This window comes from Drosophila simulans, chromosome 3R (assembly GCF_016746395.2).
Source record: "Drosophila simulans strain w501 chromosome 3R, Prin_Dsim_3.1, whole genome shotgun sequence".
Taxonomy (NCBI): Eukaryota; Metazoa; Arthropoda; class Insecta; order Diptera; family Drosophilidae; genus Drosophila; species Drosophila simulans.
Genome location: NC_052523.2, coordinates 17466929 through 17484678, shown reverse-complemented (window position 1 = coordinate 17484678; position 17750 = coordinate 17466929). Strand labels below are relative to the sequence as shown.

The 17750-nt window shown below is 42.9% G+C and overlaps 4 protein-coding genes across 4 annotated transcripts; 2 read left to right on the top strand and 2 right to left on the bottom strand.

The window, feature by feature from the left end:
- Positions 1-4442: 4442 nt before the first annotated feature.
- Positions 4443-6054, bottom strand: LOC6728923 (pachytene checkpoint protein 2 homolog). Its single transcript, XM_002104215.4, has 3 exons — positions 5895-6054; positions 5477-5840; positions 4443-5415 (listed from the first exon to the last, which is right to left on the bottom strand). The coding sequence occupies exons 1-3, from the start codon at positions 5954-5956 to the stop codon at positions 4576-4578; spliced, it is 1266 nt and encodes a 421-aa protein (XP_002104251.1). The 5' UTR covers positions 5957-6054; the 3' UTR covers positions 4443-4575.
- A 141-nt stretch (positions 6055-6195) lies between these two features.
- LOC6728922 (28S ribosomal protein S18a, mitochondrial) lies at positions 6196-6910 on the bottom strand. Its single transcript, XM_002104214.4, has 2 exons — positions 6698-6910; positions 6196-6600 (listed from the first exon to the last, which is right to left on the bottom strand). Exons 1-2 carry the CDS (start codon positions 6792-6794, stop codon positions 6230-6232), a joined length of 468 nt encoding a protein of 155 aa, XP_002104250.1. The 5' UTR covers positions 6795-6910; the 3' UTR covers positions 6196-6229.
- Positions 6911-7016: 106 nt separating this feature from the next.
- LOC6728921 (protein KRTCAP2 homolog) lies at positions 7017-7739 on the top strand. The gene is made up of 2 exons (XM_016174980.3): positions 7017-7165; positions 7222-7739. Exons 1-2 carry the CDS (start codon positions 7162-7164, stop codon positions 7641-7643), a joined length of 426 nt encoding a protein of 141 aa, XP_016035604.1. The 5' UTR covers positions 7017-7161; the 3' UTR covers positions 7644-7739.
- A 629-nt stretch (positions 7740-8368) lies between these two features.
- LOC6728918 lies at positions 8369-13349 on the top strand. Its single transcript, XM_016174981.3, has 8 exons — positions 8369-8549; positions 8617-9124; positions 9186-10523; positions 10586-12023; positions 12093-12731; positions 12811-12953; positions 13020-13128; positions 13184-13349. Coding segments are annotated over exons 1-8 (4242 nt in total). The 5' UTR covers positions 8369-8547; the 3' UTR covers positions 13249-13349.
- Positions 13350-17750: the final 4401 nt, after the last annotated feature.

The window sequence follows — 17750 nt, the reverse complement described above, 5'->3', positions numbered from 1 at the left end:
ATTATACGATGCGAGATACTTGGAATCAGCTAATTAGGTGGTGTTTAAGATACATTTCAGAATAGGACACTTCTGCAAATTTAAGAGCACTCTATTTGTTAACTAAAATTTTCGCGCTGCTCCAGTTTTTAGTCTCCATTTGTGCATGGGCCTCATTCGATTTATATTTATACATTGCCGAAGTCAAATAAATTAATCCGCACAGCCAACTTTTGGACGTACTTTTCCGCGAAAAGAAATCCCAATGGGTCTGCAAGTCGGAGAAATATTGGCTTTTAAAAATGTCAATATATAGCGAGCAGCGTGCGCTGATTTGGCAAGAAAATTGCAATTGCAACCAACTTTTTTGCGTTGCTCGTTGAGAAATTGTATTTCGTTTCATCAAATGAAGAAAAATCGTACATTTTTATAAGGCCAGTAGAATGGCCATGCTGCAGGACTATCAGGGGCATGAGCGGTTGAAAGGACGAACCGAGTTGGCTACCATTGTCCAGAGTTTTGGCGCCAGTCGCTGCTCCTTCTTCTCCATCGTCAGATTTATCCTGGACATGGGGGAATCCAAAGGGGTGCGGACCAGGAAGCACGTCACTTGGCTGTTATTGAATTTGACATATTTCCGCAGAGTGTGTGTTGGTCCAATTGTGCAGCACAGTCGGTACATGCTACCAAAAAATAATACCTCTCAAAATTCCACAAAATTTTGTATCCTAAAAATCAGTTAGTGCACCTTAAAGTTTGATCGGGGTCACCTTTTTACATGACATGTGTATCTTTCAAATAGTTGTCAGCTAAAAAAATTCAAATGCATATAATTGCATAATAAAACCACAAAAGTTTAGAGGTATCTCTCCCTGAAATCGCCATTCAAAAGCCCAAGTTATGAGCCGTGCCAAGCGATTCGGGGTCACCTTTCCGTGGAATTTGAGTTGTGGATAACGGATTTGGACGAGTGCCCACTGTACTTGTACTTTTGTGTGTGTGTGTGAGATGCGCCGTCCAAGGGATTAGCGTCATAGCCATTTTTGGCGTATTTCTCATGTGCCCTAAGCTCGCTAGTCGATGTGACCCGGCCACGCCTCCAATTGCAGCCGCCCTTGCATTCCATTTAGAACATACTGGTGTGGGTGCGCCTCTATGTGTGTGTATTTGTCAATTTTCACTCACTTCATTTAAGTAAACACATTTGCTGCATTTCATATTTCCAGTCACGTTCTAAGCATAAATAACACACACACACACACCCAAACGCCGCCATACAAATGCGAAAGCGCGTTTAACTAGTTCCTAGTTTGGAAATCTCCAATTAAATATATATAAGATGTTCGAAAAAGCGATTTTCAATGACGCTTTTATAAGCTGAGTTACCAAGACTTTTTATTTAAAGACCATTTCACTACTGGCTTGCAATAAGACATTCCATTTTTGTTTATAATGTTATAATTTCTAATTTAAAAGTTGTAATTTGTACGTTTTGAGAACATTCTGCACTTGCTGGTTGCATTGCATATGTTTTGGGTTGACTTAGTTTAGTTGACGATGGTTGTCAAGGATCGAAAGGGGGAAGCGAGCATCTAATGCTGAACTTACGTTCTTGTTGTGGGCTAAGAAAGTCGATTCTGTTTACAATCCATTTTCAAACTCCCTAGAATTTTTCCCCACTCCTACAAATTTCTGTAAAAACGTGAAAACACTGGAAAATATTGAAACCGCGCTTCGGTGGCGGGTGAAATTAAATTTAGGACGACTTTGTTGTTACTCCTTTTCGAAAATTGTGCGGCTGGCGCGAGCTTTTCGCCGTATTTTCCCATTATTTTTTGTTGGCCAAAAGTTGGCAGTGGAAATTCTTGGCCAAAGATACATAATTAACGACCCTTTTTCAATAACTAAACAATTTCGGGTTTCTTTAGCCCGCGAATATTTTTGCAACGGCTGCACATTGTGGGCAAAAGAGGAATGGAATATTGCCTCGCAATATCGACAATGTCTGGCGCCAGAGCCCACCACAAAAATTTAAATTAAATCTAAACTGCATCGAACTTTGGCGAATTGAAACTGTTATGAACAGCGAAATTTAAGAGATACAAAAAGGCTTATTTTGGAATTCGGTGTTCCTTGGGCAACCTTGAAACGTTGAGTTGTATTTACTGATTTCAACGATTACTAACTTGAATTGAGTGCCTTAAATTAGGGTAATTACTTACCTTACAAATAGGAAAACTTACTTAAATGATAATTTTCCTGTTGGTCAGAAAGTCAATAATTTTTTTTCGCATTGCAAACATTGCCCAAAAATTAATTGCCTTGCAAACAGCAATTTACTCCCTAAATGAAATATTAATCCATTCCTACAACAATCACATATTCTGGGTGCCCATTGGTAAACTCAGGTATTTTGTGCAAATGTAAATTGCAGATGCAACTGTTTTTCAGTTTTCCAATTGCAGCGGAAAACTCGAGCCAATATTAAAGCATTTATTGTTGTGCTGCTTGGGTGGAAATTTAAATTTCTTAACGCCGCAAAACGGTAAGCTTACAAATCCAAACAATAAACAAGAAACAATTGCTCCCAAGCAACAAAAACAGCAGGAACAACAATATCGACAGCAGTCGCATTGGATAACAATGGGAATTTTCCATATTGCTGAAATGCAATTGCAAAATGCTGCTTACAGGCTTCCCACACACACACACACCAGCCACTCACACAAAAGCACACACAGCAAGGAAAACATAAATAAACGTAACCATCAATGGTTCAATTCTCCATGCAATCGCATGATTGTGCAGGGAAGGAACTTCCGGCGGGGATCCAGGATCCAGGATCCAACTTTCAGGCATGCCAATCGACCGAAAAATATTCACATTTATTTCGAAGTTAACTCTGAATCCACTCGTACTGCAAAGTAGGCCAGTTTTCATATCTTATGTTAGATAGGAAAATTCTCTATGTTTTACCACCTAATAGGTTCCATTTCTCAAACCCTTCGAATAAACATTAAATTTATAATTAACTTTACTTTAAAATCAGCCTTGTTGTTAGACTGCTAATATCCTGCGGCGAGGAATTGTAATGTTTTACGATGCCTATTTACCCATTTGCATTCGCATTCAATTGTTTGCATGGAGAAAATGGAACCATGCGAAGCTCACTGAATGCCACATTCAAAGTCTATTCATCGTAGTCCTTGCTGCCCAAATAAAACGTTAAACAATAAACAGAAGTTGTAACACACGACTGCGGCAGACAAACAACGCGCTTCACCATTAAATGTAGGAATCAACAACCGAACCGATGAGCTGGAATCTCTTCCAGGATAAATGAAAAAAAAAAAAAAGAAACTATCAAAGCCTAGGAAAATAGAAGATATACAGAGAAAACTTTCATCATTATAAAAATAGAAAATATTGCATTTCAGGTTCCTTTAACTGCTGGCCATTTAGATGCTGATACGGACTCGTAGCCGTGTGACTAATAAACCTCGTATATTTTATATGTCCTGGCAGCAGGACACAATGGGTGGAATCACACATGAGCATGGCATCACATTTTCATCAACAGGAATCCGGTTTATCGCACTTTCCCACTCCTGAGCACACATCTACATTTTATTAGCCCTGCAGCTATCCGTTCACATAATTCGATGGCGCCATTTCCCATCCTATTTTTACTGTCTTCTGGTTTATTGCCACCACCTGTCCCCCTAGTATCCAATCCAATGAGCAAATAAGGATGGGTATTTGTCCTGATTTAATTAAAGTCACCCCGTAACAAAACACCTTTAAAGAGTGAGTGCTAGGAACTTAAATATTCAACAAAATATTCACAATACATTTTTATTTGATTAATACTAATTTTGTAACCACACCCCATTCTAAGCAATTATATATCCTTTTCAAGCCAATTAGCAGTTGACAGGGAAACTCAATTTGGCAAAACTCTGTGTTGGTCTTGCACTCCACCCTACATAAATATTTCAATATTATGCGACTAAGCTAATGCAACGACTGCGATTGACTGAGTGGCTTCCAAATGGATGATACGGATCAACAGGCAGCATCAACACAGAATCAAATCGTCAAAAAATTTGATTAGTCGTCACTTGGTCCTGCAAATAGTGGGTGTGTCCTTGCCCACCGAACATACCACCCCATGCTTCGGCAGCGGGGACAGCAGCGTCCGATAGCTTCGTTGTGTGCCGGACTTGAGAGTACTCCTGCACTCCAATGTGAAGGACAGGCGAGGCAAAAGTGCTGAGATTGCGTAGGGTCCGATGTCCGTGCATATCGATGTGAAGAGGGGTGGAGTAGGTGGGCAGTGGATGGGATGTAGGGGCTTGCAAGCAAATAACAAGATTTCACGCTTGATTTTCACATCAAAAGCCGGATAAAGAAATGGGAAAATCTCTGTGTCGTGTGCAAATGAAACGAGGCAGCAAACAGAATGGGGATTGGACCCGTGCCTCTGCATCGGATTGTTTTTCATAGCAGCAAATTGAAGTTTACAAAGTATCGCATTTGATGAACATAGAGTGGGTTTAGTAATTTCATTTCTTCAGTCTGTGTCTCGGTCTTGCTTTACAGCTGCTCCATGGACTCCAGTTTCAGTAGGCGTTGCTCGGCCAAATGCTGCTCCAGGGCCTCCAACATGGCGTCCAGGAAGTCCGATAGACTGATCTTCTGGTTCAACTCGAACAGAGCGCCGCTGGTGTACTGGGCATGGGCCAAGAGCGGCAGCTTCCGCAATGTGCGGCCACTTAGCCCAACGCTGCGCTCAGCCAATTGCGACAGCAAACCCTCCTCGGCGTCCTCCGACTCCAGAACTTCGCGCTGCACAACTCCCGCCGACATCAGCTCAGACAGCATGCCCTTGTATATTTCTCGGATAGCGGAAATGCCGGGATAACCAATGAAGAGTCGGATATCGGCGCGATCCACGAAGGCCAGATCAATGGTCTGAGCCAGGTTAGATGTGGCCAGGATCAGTACGTTGGGACAAGCCTTAATGGAATCCAGCTGGGTGAGCACCGCATTTACCACACGCATAGCATCTCTTGGTTCATTACTAGACATGGCACTCCTGGCGTACGCCAGCGACTCAACCTCGTCGATTAGCACGCATACCAGGTTGTTGGGATCGGAGATCAGCTCTGCAATCTTGACAAACAATTGCGCCACTAGCTTGCCGCTCTCAGAGAACCACTTTGAGAACAGGCTGTGACTGTTTATCTCCACCAGGTGGGTGTAAGCATAGCTGCCTTGAGTACGGATAGCCAACTTCTGGGCCAGTGCCTTGCAAAGGCTCGTCTTTCCTGTTCCAGGTGGTCCGTGGAGCAGTATCAGTCGGTTACAGGCAATCACATTCGTGTCCACACGGTGTTCAGAGAACATCAGTGCCGAAAGAGCAAACTTTAGGAGCTGGATAAAATGATTTCCTCGATAAAACCATTAATGAAAACTATGCATACTCCCGTCTCACCTTTTCCTTCAGGCCTGTCTCGTAGATAAGGTTCTCCCACAGACCCACAAACTGAGCGGCTGGCAGAAGCGCATGACTGGCCGCAACGATGCTATCGATGCCATCCGAGCCTTCTTCGCCCGAAAACAGACCAAGTTGACCTTCCTCCGGCCTAGTGGCATAGAAATGGAAGCGAAATTTGGTCTCGGCGACCTTTAGAGGCTGCACCCCGCCATTGTCGCGCTCCAGGAGAACAGACTTCACCTGTTCAGTTTGCTGAGCTGAGAGATCCGGCAGGAATGCCACATTTCTAGGCAATTTTCTTGCCGTCTGAAAATATGTCATTAGGGCCGTCTCAACATTGGTGCGAATTGCATTAGGGCGACTGGAAAAATTGATAATTAATTGAAAATCCCATCTGTGGACGGGTGATACTCACGCATCGTTACCTCGTAGGCAAACTTCCACATGAACTGTGTCGCCGTTGCTTAAATAACTCATTTTAATGCAGAAGAAGCTTTGAAAAGCCGCGGGAACAAAGAAATTATAAAAAGCGACGCCGGCGTAGTGTGACCAAACTTATCAAGCAAAAAATACGGCACACTAAAACATATTGCAAGTCGTAATATTAAAATTAAGAGTATTTTTTATATATCGAAAAAGGCGGCAGTTCAATAGAAAAAGAAAATAAATATGAAAATTGTTCCCAGACAATTTGAAAGCAACTATAACCGCAATCGTATTTTATATTAACAACATTTATTGAATTTAACACTAGTATTTAATTGTGGACTCCAGGAAGTACTTGTTGAACTTGCGCCAGCCGAAGCGCTTCTTGGGATCTCTTTTGCTCCACTCAGGCGCCAGATTTGGCATCAGTCCCGCCTTCTGGGCCATGGTCACCAGAGTGCCCATCTTCTTCTGCTGCCGGTGGCACAGTCCGGTGATCCTTCTGGGCAGCATGCAGCCGTCGGAGCGTACATACTGTGACAGGATTAGCACATCTGTGTGCTTGATGTCCAGGCCCAAGGTGCATTCCGGGCAAAACTTGGTCTGGCAGGCGGATTTAAGCATCAGGTTAGCACGCGGTGATTCCACATTAACGCCCTCGATAATCTTCACATTGTTCTCCTGCTTCTCCTGAACTGGAAATAACATTGAACAGAAAATCGAAATAATTTTAAAGATATCCATACATTTGAGGGGTTATGAAACACTTCACAGAGGTCTCTGTAAACTCACTCTCTTTTATTTGCCTTGGCATTGTGGTGGCCACGCCGCGCACTTGAACAATGGTACTTCGGACTGTCCTGGTGGCCAATTGCAGCACGGAGGACATGTTGAAGTCGTTTTTTATTTACAATTTATTAAAATTGTGCTCAAATGCAATGTTGTTACTACGAATGCCATTCACCACGAAAGCCGCAGCGTTGCCACATCAATTGATTTAAAATATGACTTATCAACAAAAATTATCGGTGTCAGTCTTTAAATAACGATACCTTCTATTTATTTTTATTGCAAGCACAAATTTTCATTCGAGTATTTTTCAAGTTAATACGTATGTAAAAAAAGGCTACATAACGAATAAGGCTTTGTTAGGTGGATACATACTGGAATACCCATATTATTATCATTTATCAGTTTCGATAGTTCGATAATTCGCTACACGTATAAGAAAGACGCCGGCTGGTGGAAAAAGTAATATGTGTAAGCCAATGCAAGGAAATTAGGCCCAACAGAAACTAAACCCCGAACCTTTACAGCCGCCTCAATGAGCAGCAAGAGCACCCTGGTGTCCTCCATCATCTCGGGCCTCCTGAGCATCGTTCTGTTTGGCACACTGCGTTTCTGCTCGGAATGGTTCAACGACTCGCAGCTGAGGGTTCTTTTGGGCGGATACCTGTTCTCCTGGGTGTTCATCCTGAGCCTCACGTGCGTCTCCAACGCGGAGATGGTCGTCTTTGGTCAGGATTTCCAGGCCAAACTGCTACCTGAGATTCTATTCTGCCTGTCACTCACGGTGGCCGCTGCGGGAATAGTTCATCGTGTCTGCGCCACCACCAGTGTGCTCTTTTCTCTGGTGGGGCTCTACTTTCTTAACAGGATCTCCACGAAGTATTACTCCGTTCAGGTGCCCAGCGTGGATGCTCCTGCGACGAGAAAGGGCGGAAAGAAGTTCAAATGAACCTTTTGCCAGCTTCTTAATTCAATACTAACACATTCGAATATTTACTTATATTAATTTCTTATAATCTTTAATAAATAACAAACTTAAAAGTCATGTCAATTGGCTAGTTAGATGCCATTAAATACTCCACCATTACAGTTGGCCAGCCTTATACTACTGAGTATTGGCGCTGCAGAATAAAGGATCTTATTGGGATTCAAGCATTTAGTTTAAAAACTCCCATCGCTGGTTATATGGATATAGTAATCCTTTTCCATCAGCAGGATCAAAACTTCGTGTGCAAATTAATTTCCACATAGTCTCCATGTCTTCGCAGAAAATGTATAGCTGCACTTGCCGGCTGCTTTTCAAAGCTGCTTGCATTTGTTTTGAAGTTAATTCGAACAAATATATCTGAAAAGTCGGTTTAATTTGCTTTAAACATTTTGGATTTGTTTTGTCAACAAATTTGCCGGCAGAGTGTGACCAGCTTGCGTTTTACGCGCTTAGTACATTTTAGTAAGGAAATACTGCATATAATGGCTGACAGCTGGTCAAGGCCTTCCAGTATTTTTTCATTGCAAACGGTTGAAATAAAGGGAGCTACAATATTTAACAAATATATAACAATAACTATTTAAAAAAACGATTGTATTATGCATTTGTATTTATACACGGCGATGTTTTTTATTATCAAAGAAACTTTTAGATATTTGTAGTTCTTTTCTGATAGTCTATTCGAGCGCTCTGGCAACACTTCACCTAGGCGCGACTTCAGACTTTACTGGCAACGCCAAATGAATAGCGTCGCGTCTTTTTTGTAGTTTAAAATTTTGTGGAGTTTTAGCAAAATTAGTTAAGTTTATTGTTGTAGTGTATGTAACTTCGTTGAGAATCCTTTGGTCAAATATCAACTGCTAAGATGTAAGTTGCCACCGCGAGTTATGGCAATAGAACATACAAACTCTGAGCTCACCCGTCTGTTTTTCAGGTCGAAGCCCCAGAACAACGACACTCTGGAGCTGGATGACATCCTCAGCCAGCCGGTGAAGGACAAGGAGCGCTTTGCCGCCTTTATGATGCGCAAGCTTGCCGAGAATAAGCCGGCACAGAATGACAACCTCTTTGGAAACTTCAAACTTGACTTTGACCTTGATTTCGAGGTTCCACTGATCAAGAAGCCTCAGGCTAAGCCGAAGTCCAAGGTACCAGAAGTACAGCCCCTGGGGGAGTTGGTCAGTCCAAGCAGTGCCGCCGCCGAGAAAGTCAATGAGCCGCCTGTGGACCAGGCCCCCAATGAGAACGTGCCACCGCGTCGCTCGCCAGCTTTGTCGCCCAATAATCGACGTTCCATGCGCCGCAGTGGAAATGTACCGGGATCTGATAAACTACGTCGACATGCCATACGCCGGCGGTCCAGGAGCTGCGGACGACAACTGCTTCCAGAGTTCGAGGAGGCCGTAAACTTGACCCGCAGCATATCAAGTCCTGTAAACTTTGTAAGTTCAACTCATGTCCCAGAAATACCTAACCCTTGTACTAACAACAATACTCTTTTAGTTACCAGAAATAAGCAGCACACCTTGCACCGATAAACAAAATGGGGAAGTTGCAAAAACATTCAAAAATACAACAAGAGAGGAAACTAATAAACCAGCGGAGAAACCTATGCAACCATCACAAGAACCAGAGCCAGAAAAGACGCTGCAGACAAAGGTGACCTCACCTGCCAGGAACCCCATTCTTGCCGCTGAAATTGAACAAATCTGCAAAGAGCGACAGAGTTCCTTTCACAAGAATGTACTGCAGCTGGACTATTCCGGACGGGCACCGTACTCGCGATCCCCTACTCCGTCATCACCATCCGTTGCGGGCCTACGACGTACCTATACAATGGAAAAGGGGCCAGCTCCGGGCCAGTTGCTGCTATCGCCATCACATCGCTATGATACACCGAGCAAAATGCCAGTAGTAAAGGTAAAGCGGTTGAATCAGTTAATGGTCCCGGACACGCCACCGCGACAAAGTCACGAGCCAGCCTGGCAATCAGAGCCACAACCGGAGTTCGTAGTGCCGGAAACCCAGCCGCAGGATCTGGGAGAGTTGGTGCAGACTCTGTCGCGCAGCGCGATCAGCCCAATTGTGGTGATAAACACATCCAATGCGAATCGTAGTGTAAGAAGGGACGCTGTCGCGATGAAATCTGTTCCGACTTCGCCAGTTACGGCGTTATCTTCACCACCGATTGTGCCTTCTCCTAGGCAATCCGCCGTTACCTCTCCCCAGAAATCCATTGCACAACCTCCGCAGGTCGAAGAAAATATGGACGCCATAATGACCGACGACGAAAGCGACGAACAGCCCAGCACTGTGCCATTAAATCTAGCTCCTCCAGGTGGGAACACAACTCGCCAACGGCGCTTGCGCAGTAGTAATCGGGCTCGAGCTACAATCGAATCTCAGGAGAGCTCTATGCGCTTGCTTAACCTTCATCAGTCGGTCAATGCCAAAAAGTCAAAGTCGCGAAAGACTGCTATACCGCTGAATAAGGCTCCAAGTGCCCCCATTAATGGCGAGCAGTTTGCCTACGAGCTAACCCGCATGAGCAACTACGAGATCTTGGATTTGCGCAAGCGCAACTCGTTGAACGAGATATATCCTTTAAATGGGCACAGGAACCGTCGTTCAGAGAAGCTTATCCTAGAAGAAGAGATTCAGAGGGAGCTGCTACGTAGAAATCTAATGGATGAGGCGGAAGGTTTGCCAAAACCACAGTCCTCGGATGATTCGGATGATGACAATATACCAGTACAGCGAAAAACACGTCTTCGAACTAAAAGCAGTGATCGATCGCAGGGACGAGGGCGACCACGATCTACTCGTCGTAATCTTCCAATGGTAAGATCAAGATCGCTTATATGTTACGAAGGATAAAAAACATTTTTTTCCCCGTTTTTCAGACAACAGAATTGATAAACTATTTGGGTCTCTCCCAGACTTTAGAGACTCGACGCAAATCTTCAAAGGACGGCAAGCGTAGTCTGTACACAAAGGGTAGCTCGGACCATGATGATAACGATTCACTATCACCTGTAAAATTGCCAAGACTAAGCAGGAGCATCCAAATTGTTCCACCACCTCCAGTTTCACTGCGCTATTCACAGTCTTTGCAGAATCTTACCTGCTCCGGAAAATTTGATTTCGATAATGTCGTGATGGCAGCCCCACCAGATTTCCATGATAGTGTAAATAATGATGCAATTGAGATTGCTCCTCCGCCTCCTGAATACGTTGTAAATACACGGGGCAGAAGCACAAGTGGGCGGAAGAGCAATAAAAATGACATAGTTTTACCTCCACCGGAGTACGAAGGGGACCAGGAACAGGAAGAACACGATGAGCGACCACGTCAGTCGCGTTGCATAGCCAAAGAACTTCAACAGTCCACTCCGAATAGACGAAGGGCGATGGAGAACGAACTGGTACCACCTCCTATGGAATATGTTGAAGAAGAGAATCGCAACGCTGAGCAATCAAGGACATCGAAGAAAAATGGGAATCTTGTTGATCGAAATACACATGACGCAGTAGAACATTGTGAACCGCCAGAGCCACCAGAGGGCGACGATAGTGACCATGGGCAACCAAGTATACTGAGGAGAGGTGGAAAAAAAATGCAGCACTCCAAACAGAGTGTACAAAAGTCCAATAAGAAACATATGGCTGCATCTTCGTACGAAAATAACGAAGACTATGACAGCGACAAGGAACCAATTTACAATGAAGAACACGGAAAAGAGGAATCTCAAAATAAAAATGTCACTAGAAGAAAGAGCGATAAGGATGAAATGGCATCACATACATTAGAATGTATTGAAGGTCCAGATCCAGATTGGAATTCGTCCTCCAACAAACAGAATCGTAATCACCAGAACGCATCAAAAAGCAAAGGAAAAGATCACTTAGCCGATCGTTTATCCAAGTCCCAGAAGGTCTCAAATCCCCGCCAGAGCGCAGTTGATACAGGAAAATCTGTAGCTCCAAGCAATCGTGGGGAAGAAATTACCGAGAATTCATCAGATGTTATGGAATCACTTCGCGTTAACACACCTTCTCCTCGGATTGATCAAAAGTCAGATGATGTTCCCAGCAGAAATCCATCTCCCAGTAGGACCCTTCTGTCCGACGACGTACCCAGCACGAGTAGAGCGGCGTTGGAGTTTTTGCAGCGTAGTCAGAACATGTCAAAGAGTCGTCCCCAGGATGAGACAAGCGCGGATGTAGTGTTCAAGAAACCATTGGCACCTGCACCAAGGGCGAAATCGAAAAAAGGGAAGTCTGAGGTAGACAAATTAAAGCTGGCCAAAATGCCGGTGGAGGCAGAGGAACTAAATACTAGTAAGTATATTCCATATTAGGTGTTTTGATAAAATTAAATGTATGTTATATTATTTTCTGCTCCTTTAGCCGGTATTCGGCGATCAAAGCGCGGTCAAGTTCCCATCCAGATGAGTTGGTGTCACACCATGGATCCTAGCCAGTTTAACTTTATGAGTGGCTTCATAGAGCCACCTAGCAAAAACCCAAAGACGAAAAAGGGAAATCTGAGTAAGGCGAAGAAACCTAGTGCCAAAAAGCCAAAGCCAACTGTAGAGAAGAACCTACTAGACAACCGGGGACCATTGTGCAGCAGTACCCCAAGAATTTCTGAAAAGCTGCCAGGGGCCATACCGAATTCCGAATCCCTTGGCCTGAGTACTTTGACGTGGGAAGAAACTGCAGTGCAAGCAGAGGCTGAGAAGGTGCCCAAGAAAAGGGGACGACCAAAGAAGGCAGTTGGAGGTGTCCAAACTGATACGGAGCCTGAGCCAGAACCAGAGCCAGAGCCTATGATATCTTCGGTTGCTCCACTTACAAGCGATCAGGAAGAGCCTGACGTTCCTGACGAGCAGGCGCCCTATACGGAAGCTGCGCCAGATCCCGTGGTATTTTCAACTCCCATGAGAGACGAGCAGGAGGAAGCCTCCACTAAACTGATGCAGTGGCTGCGTGGCGTCGGCGATGCACCACCCAGTGCAAGTATGACGGATGAAAACGCGAGTGTCTGTAAGTGTATAATCTATAGAAATAAAATCAATAGTGCATATTGTTTATTAATTGATAAATTGCTATTTCTCATTGCCAGCTTCTGCAAACGAATTGATGTTCTGTCAGGTAGATGGCATCGACTACGCTTTCTACAATACAAAGGAGAAAGCAATGCTGGGTTATATGCGATTCAAGCCATACCAGAAGCGTAGCGTGAAAAGAGCCAAACTCCATCCACTTGTAAGTAAAATATAAGATTATTCCCATTTACTTTGCAGATCATTTCAAAACCTGTTCTCCTTTTAGAAACTCCTTGTGCAATTTGGCGAATTTAACGTGGAGACCTTAGCCTTGGGCGATGAAAAGGAAGTCCATTCTGTTCTACGTGTTGGTGACATGATCGAGATAGATACGGGTAAGATATTACCGAATAATATTTGTTATTTATTAATTGTTTCTTTCTTCTTTAGGCACTAGGTATAGTATTCAAAATGCGATAGATAAAGTCAGTGTGCTGATGTGTATACGCAGTTAATAATTGCTTTGTAATTTATATACTAAATATTCAGCAGATTTATATCTCTTACGTTTTCGCTACAGAAAAGAAAAATAATAAAGAGTTGTTTTGTTAAAATATGTAGGACCGACTTCGTTTTGTCATGTATTTTAAGTAGCAAAGGTGATAGACCTACGCGATGTCTTCGTGTCGCTGGAGTGTGTGTATGCAGTTTGTTGTTCCAACCCTAGCTGCTCAGAATTTCAAGTTCATTTAATTTCCATTTTCTTAGAAATTCACAAGTCGCTCGCCGTGATGTCGATGTCATTGGAGACTTCAAAAGCGAAATGGCAAACAGGCGTAACAACGCCAGAAAGAACAAACAAGCCGGCAACTTTCGAAACAATCTGCACGTCTGCTTTGTATGGCAATTTTTAAAAAAGCACACATACAAAAATCACACGCAGCAGGAACACAAACATAAATTCGTAAAAAAAAAGAAGAAAATTGAATCAACAGAAACTTTTCCGGCAGGTGTGCCAGTGCCTGCATCCACACACGCGACTTGGAACAGCGTTTAAAATTAACAAAACACCATCTAACATTCATTACAGCAGTGTCAAGCCTTTGATCATCGCACCCACCGCACTCTATTACGAGTTTCACGGAAAATACACTGCAAATAAAAGGAATTAATAGAAAGATTTTATATATAGATACTCTCATATATATGCTTTAGTTTACTTGGTTGTTTTAAGTTATGTAAATGGGAAGTTTAAAAAAGAGATTATTATATATTTATTTGCTTACACATGCTATCGGTTCACATATTTTCTCCGAGTGTGTAATGACAATAGACTCGGAATTTCTCAGGTCTCGCTCAGGTGTACAGACGGGTTGGAATCGGCAGCTGGACTCCACACCCACCGCCATGTGCAGCTCATGCATGGCAATCAGCGGGAAACCTGTAGTGTTTCTTTGAAGTCTTGCAATCCAATGAAGAATGACTGACGAACCAGAGAGAAGACATCCCAGAATGTGGATAGATATTGGTGCCTGGTTAGCTGGATGTCCAACCAGTTGCTCCATTTCACGTTCAATTTTCATTTTCTTGCCGGCAGGAGTCTTCAGCTCCCCGGTAGGCATGCCAACAGCAAGGACACTGGAAAATTATTGTACAAAGCAAAGGATTTCTGGTAGATATGGAAAAGTGAGCTGATGTATGTTCCCAATATATTGACCATTTAACACCCACATTTTAAATGGGAAATGCATTTGTTTATATAGTAGTCAAGTTACGTGGAGATGAGCACAAACGTTATGATTGATGGCCAATAATGAGTATGACCAAAGCTCAAGGAAAACAGGTGGATTTCGTTGGACAAGCTTGTAGGCCATTGTTGGCGGCTCTCCAAGTTTTTGGCCAGACGCTGCAATAAATTTTATTTTAAATGGGTGGGAAAAAGCTGACCGGCTGAAGTATTTTGGGTCACTGTCTGGTGTATAAAGTGTATACTTACTGAGCCCATTCATCTTGCTGCTGGCATTGTTTTTTGTGTGGCGTTGAAAGGAGATATCTGTTATCAAGTATACGCCGGGTATGGCATGACCATCGGCAAAAAGGTGCTCATGCATATTTAAAAAGTTTTCGGAGTGAGTATGCGGTTTTTTTTTGTTGGGATGTCAACAAATCCATTTTATAGGTGGCCAAGAACCCTGACATTGCTCGGCTAGAACCACATGCATTTGCATTACAGACAAGAGTCACAAAAGTTTTTTTTTCGTTTGGTTTTTTTGTTTTAAAGGCAGCTGCCGAGTGTCTCATGTGACTGCCATATAATAGACCCATATCAAAATTTAATTTTGCTGTGGGTCAGTCGTGTATTCGCCACTGAATGGACATCTACACAGGCAGCCTCTTGCAAATATACAAATTTTCCTCTGCTCCGGAATGTACATCTTCATTTATGTGCGCCTTAAAGAGCTGACCGCAGAGCATGGGTTAACCATAAATTCCTATTTAATTGCTTGGCTTGAATTCGACTATGTACCGAGATGTAGTTACAATAATGTTGGCGGAAGCTAGAATATTAAAATTATGTTGTGTGGTCTAACACTTAAAAAAAATAACCCAAATTAATTGTAAAAGCTAGCGTGTTTTTTACTAAAGTAAAAACGCATAACTTGCTTCGAAAATATGCATTCATTAATAGTTTTATTGATTGGTGCACAAATTGAATTTAATCAGCATAATTAAGTAGCGATGGTTAATTGGACATTTATTTATTCAATCATTTTCGCTTGATTTGCTCTAAATAGCGCGACCGAACGAGCAACAGCAAAACATATTCATTTAATTTAAATAAATGTCTATTCATATTTGCAGCCGCAGAAGCCACAGTCACCAAATCGACCACATAATCCGACTACGTGTGACAATTCCTCCAGCGCATTTCGCTTTGATTTTGCGTGACTTGCCAGTTCTTTTGCACACTAACGCTAATTAACAGCAGCAGCTTGGCTCATTGCATTTGCGGCTGATTAAAGCATTGTGTGTGTCCACCAACGGGTTGCCCTCGCAAAAATTCTAAATCTATGCCAGTGTCAGTCGGTCAACTGCGGCTATTTCCCATGGCACACAGTCCAAAATGCTCGCAATTTGTGCAAAATTTGATGAATTATGAGCGAAAACTTCAACAAGTCAGCAGCGGCCAACGTTGCGTATACGCGATATAACTTGATTTCAATTCATTTTGTATCCTTTCTGCTGCACAGTTTTTTAATTTGTATATTAAGATACATATTTATTCCGCATCATGTAGATATTTTGCATGCTGAGATATTTAATTTTATATAAAATTTCACTCTGATTATAATTAATTAAAAATCATTGCATTTTTCCAGTGTTTCGTGTCCCAAATTAGTTTAACTTTAGAAGTGCATCCACCAACCGCTTTTGATGACCACCACGAGTTTGGCGTAATGTTAATCAGGAGTACGTGAAGTTACCACGATAAAACCGACGGCTACATCGTCTGATTAACAGGTTGTTCTGCAAGGACTCGTGTTTTATTTTTCGGGGCTTTTGAATTTTTCGGTCCGCCATTCATTTTAATTAATGTTGCTTCTGCTCTTGATGTTGTTGCTAACCGTGTTTGGCGAAAGTAAATTATTCAAATTAGTTCTCGTTTTGCATTGAAATGGGTTTGATTTTCGGGGTGAGAGTTCCTTATTTGCGGTCAGCTTGGCGGTAGTACTTGCAAACATTTATATATACATACTTAAATGAATTCACATGTGTCCCTTTGGCCTAATGAAAATGTTCAAATTTCAAGAAGCTTTTAAGGTCCTTATTCCCCGCCGCCGAATGGCTGTCAACCCAAGAAGGGTTTAAGGAATCTGGTCAAGGGTTGATGGTGGGGCTTAATAAGAGTACAGAATGTCAGTCTTTTAAGCTATATTAAAGCAGTACAACCCATTTGTGTAGCCTACTTATTGGGGCAGAGCATAAAAAATGCCACTCCTTTTATTGCACCTGTTTGGATTCAATTACGATATCGGTTTGAGCATCAATATGCATGGGAATTCTAATGCAAACGGAAGTGCAAATAAAAAACCGCACAGCTCGAAAATTGAAATCGAATTCAGAGATTTTGGCACGTGCCCCCAGATTCATTTTTTCCAAATTTGCGTCCAGATATAAAGAGTAAATATTTGTAATTTGATTGTGCAGCGGAAATGCATCGATGCATTCGAGTGGTTTATGCATGGCAGCATTTCTGTTTCCTGTCGCCGATAAATGCCGCATTAGAGGGGGCGTGCCGCTCAATGGGGCAGGTCAATCGATGAACCGAAACATAAACACACAACTTCAATTTGCCCCAAAAATATCGCACTGCCAGGCGACAGGCAGAAAAACCTCTCACCTCGGACCATTTGGTGCGACAGCAGCGTACAAAGTGCCAACTCAGCAGCATCTGGGTGGAGTCGCCTGCGATGATGACCACGACCTTTGGATGGACTTTGGCGACCAGGTGCTGGTCAAGTGTCCATCCAGAGTGATTTGGTATGTAAGATGCATACGAACGTGTGCAAAAACGCTGCATGCAAATGGCTTGTCCAACGGCCCACGACCAGGATAGTGCCATCGGTGGCCAGGCTATGTCCACATTCCTATGCACAGGAGCAACAGATAGTTTTCCCGGCTTCCAGGCGGGGAAAGCCGGCCATATGTTGGGGAAATCGACGCAAGCGCAAAGAAAGTTGGAGGGGAAATTCTTGAACAGTGGTTGTCTGAGCTGAATATTCATTTCTTTAAGTTAATTAGATAGTAAAATATGTGTGCTTCTAAAAAGAAAGGGTATTTATTATATTATTATGAAATTTTCAATTTATTTTTGTATATTTTTAGATTGTTTTAAAGTTGATTCTTCTGTTATATATCCCTGATATCCCTAAGTTCAATTTAAAACAGACCAAAATAGCAGGAAGTTGACCACTAACGATGACTGACGTGGCGCCCACTCCGAGCCCGCTCATCA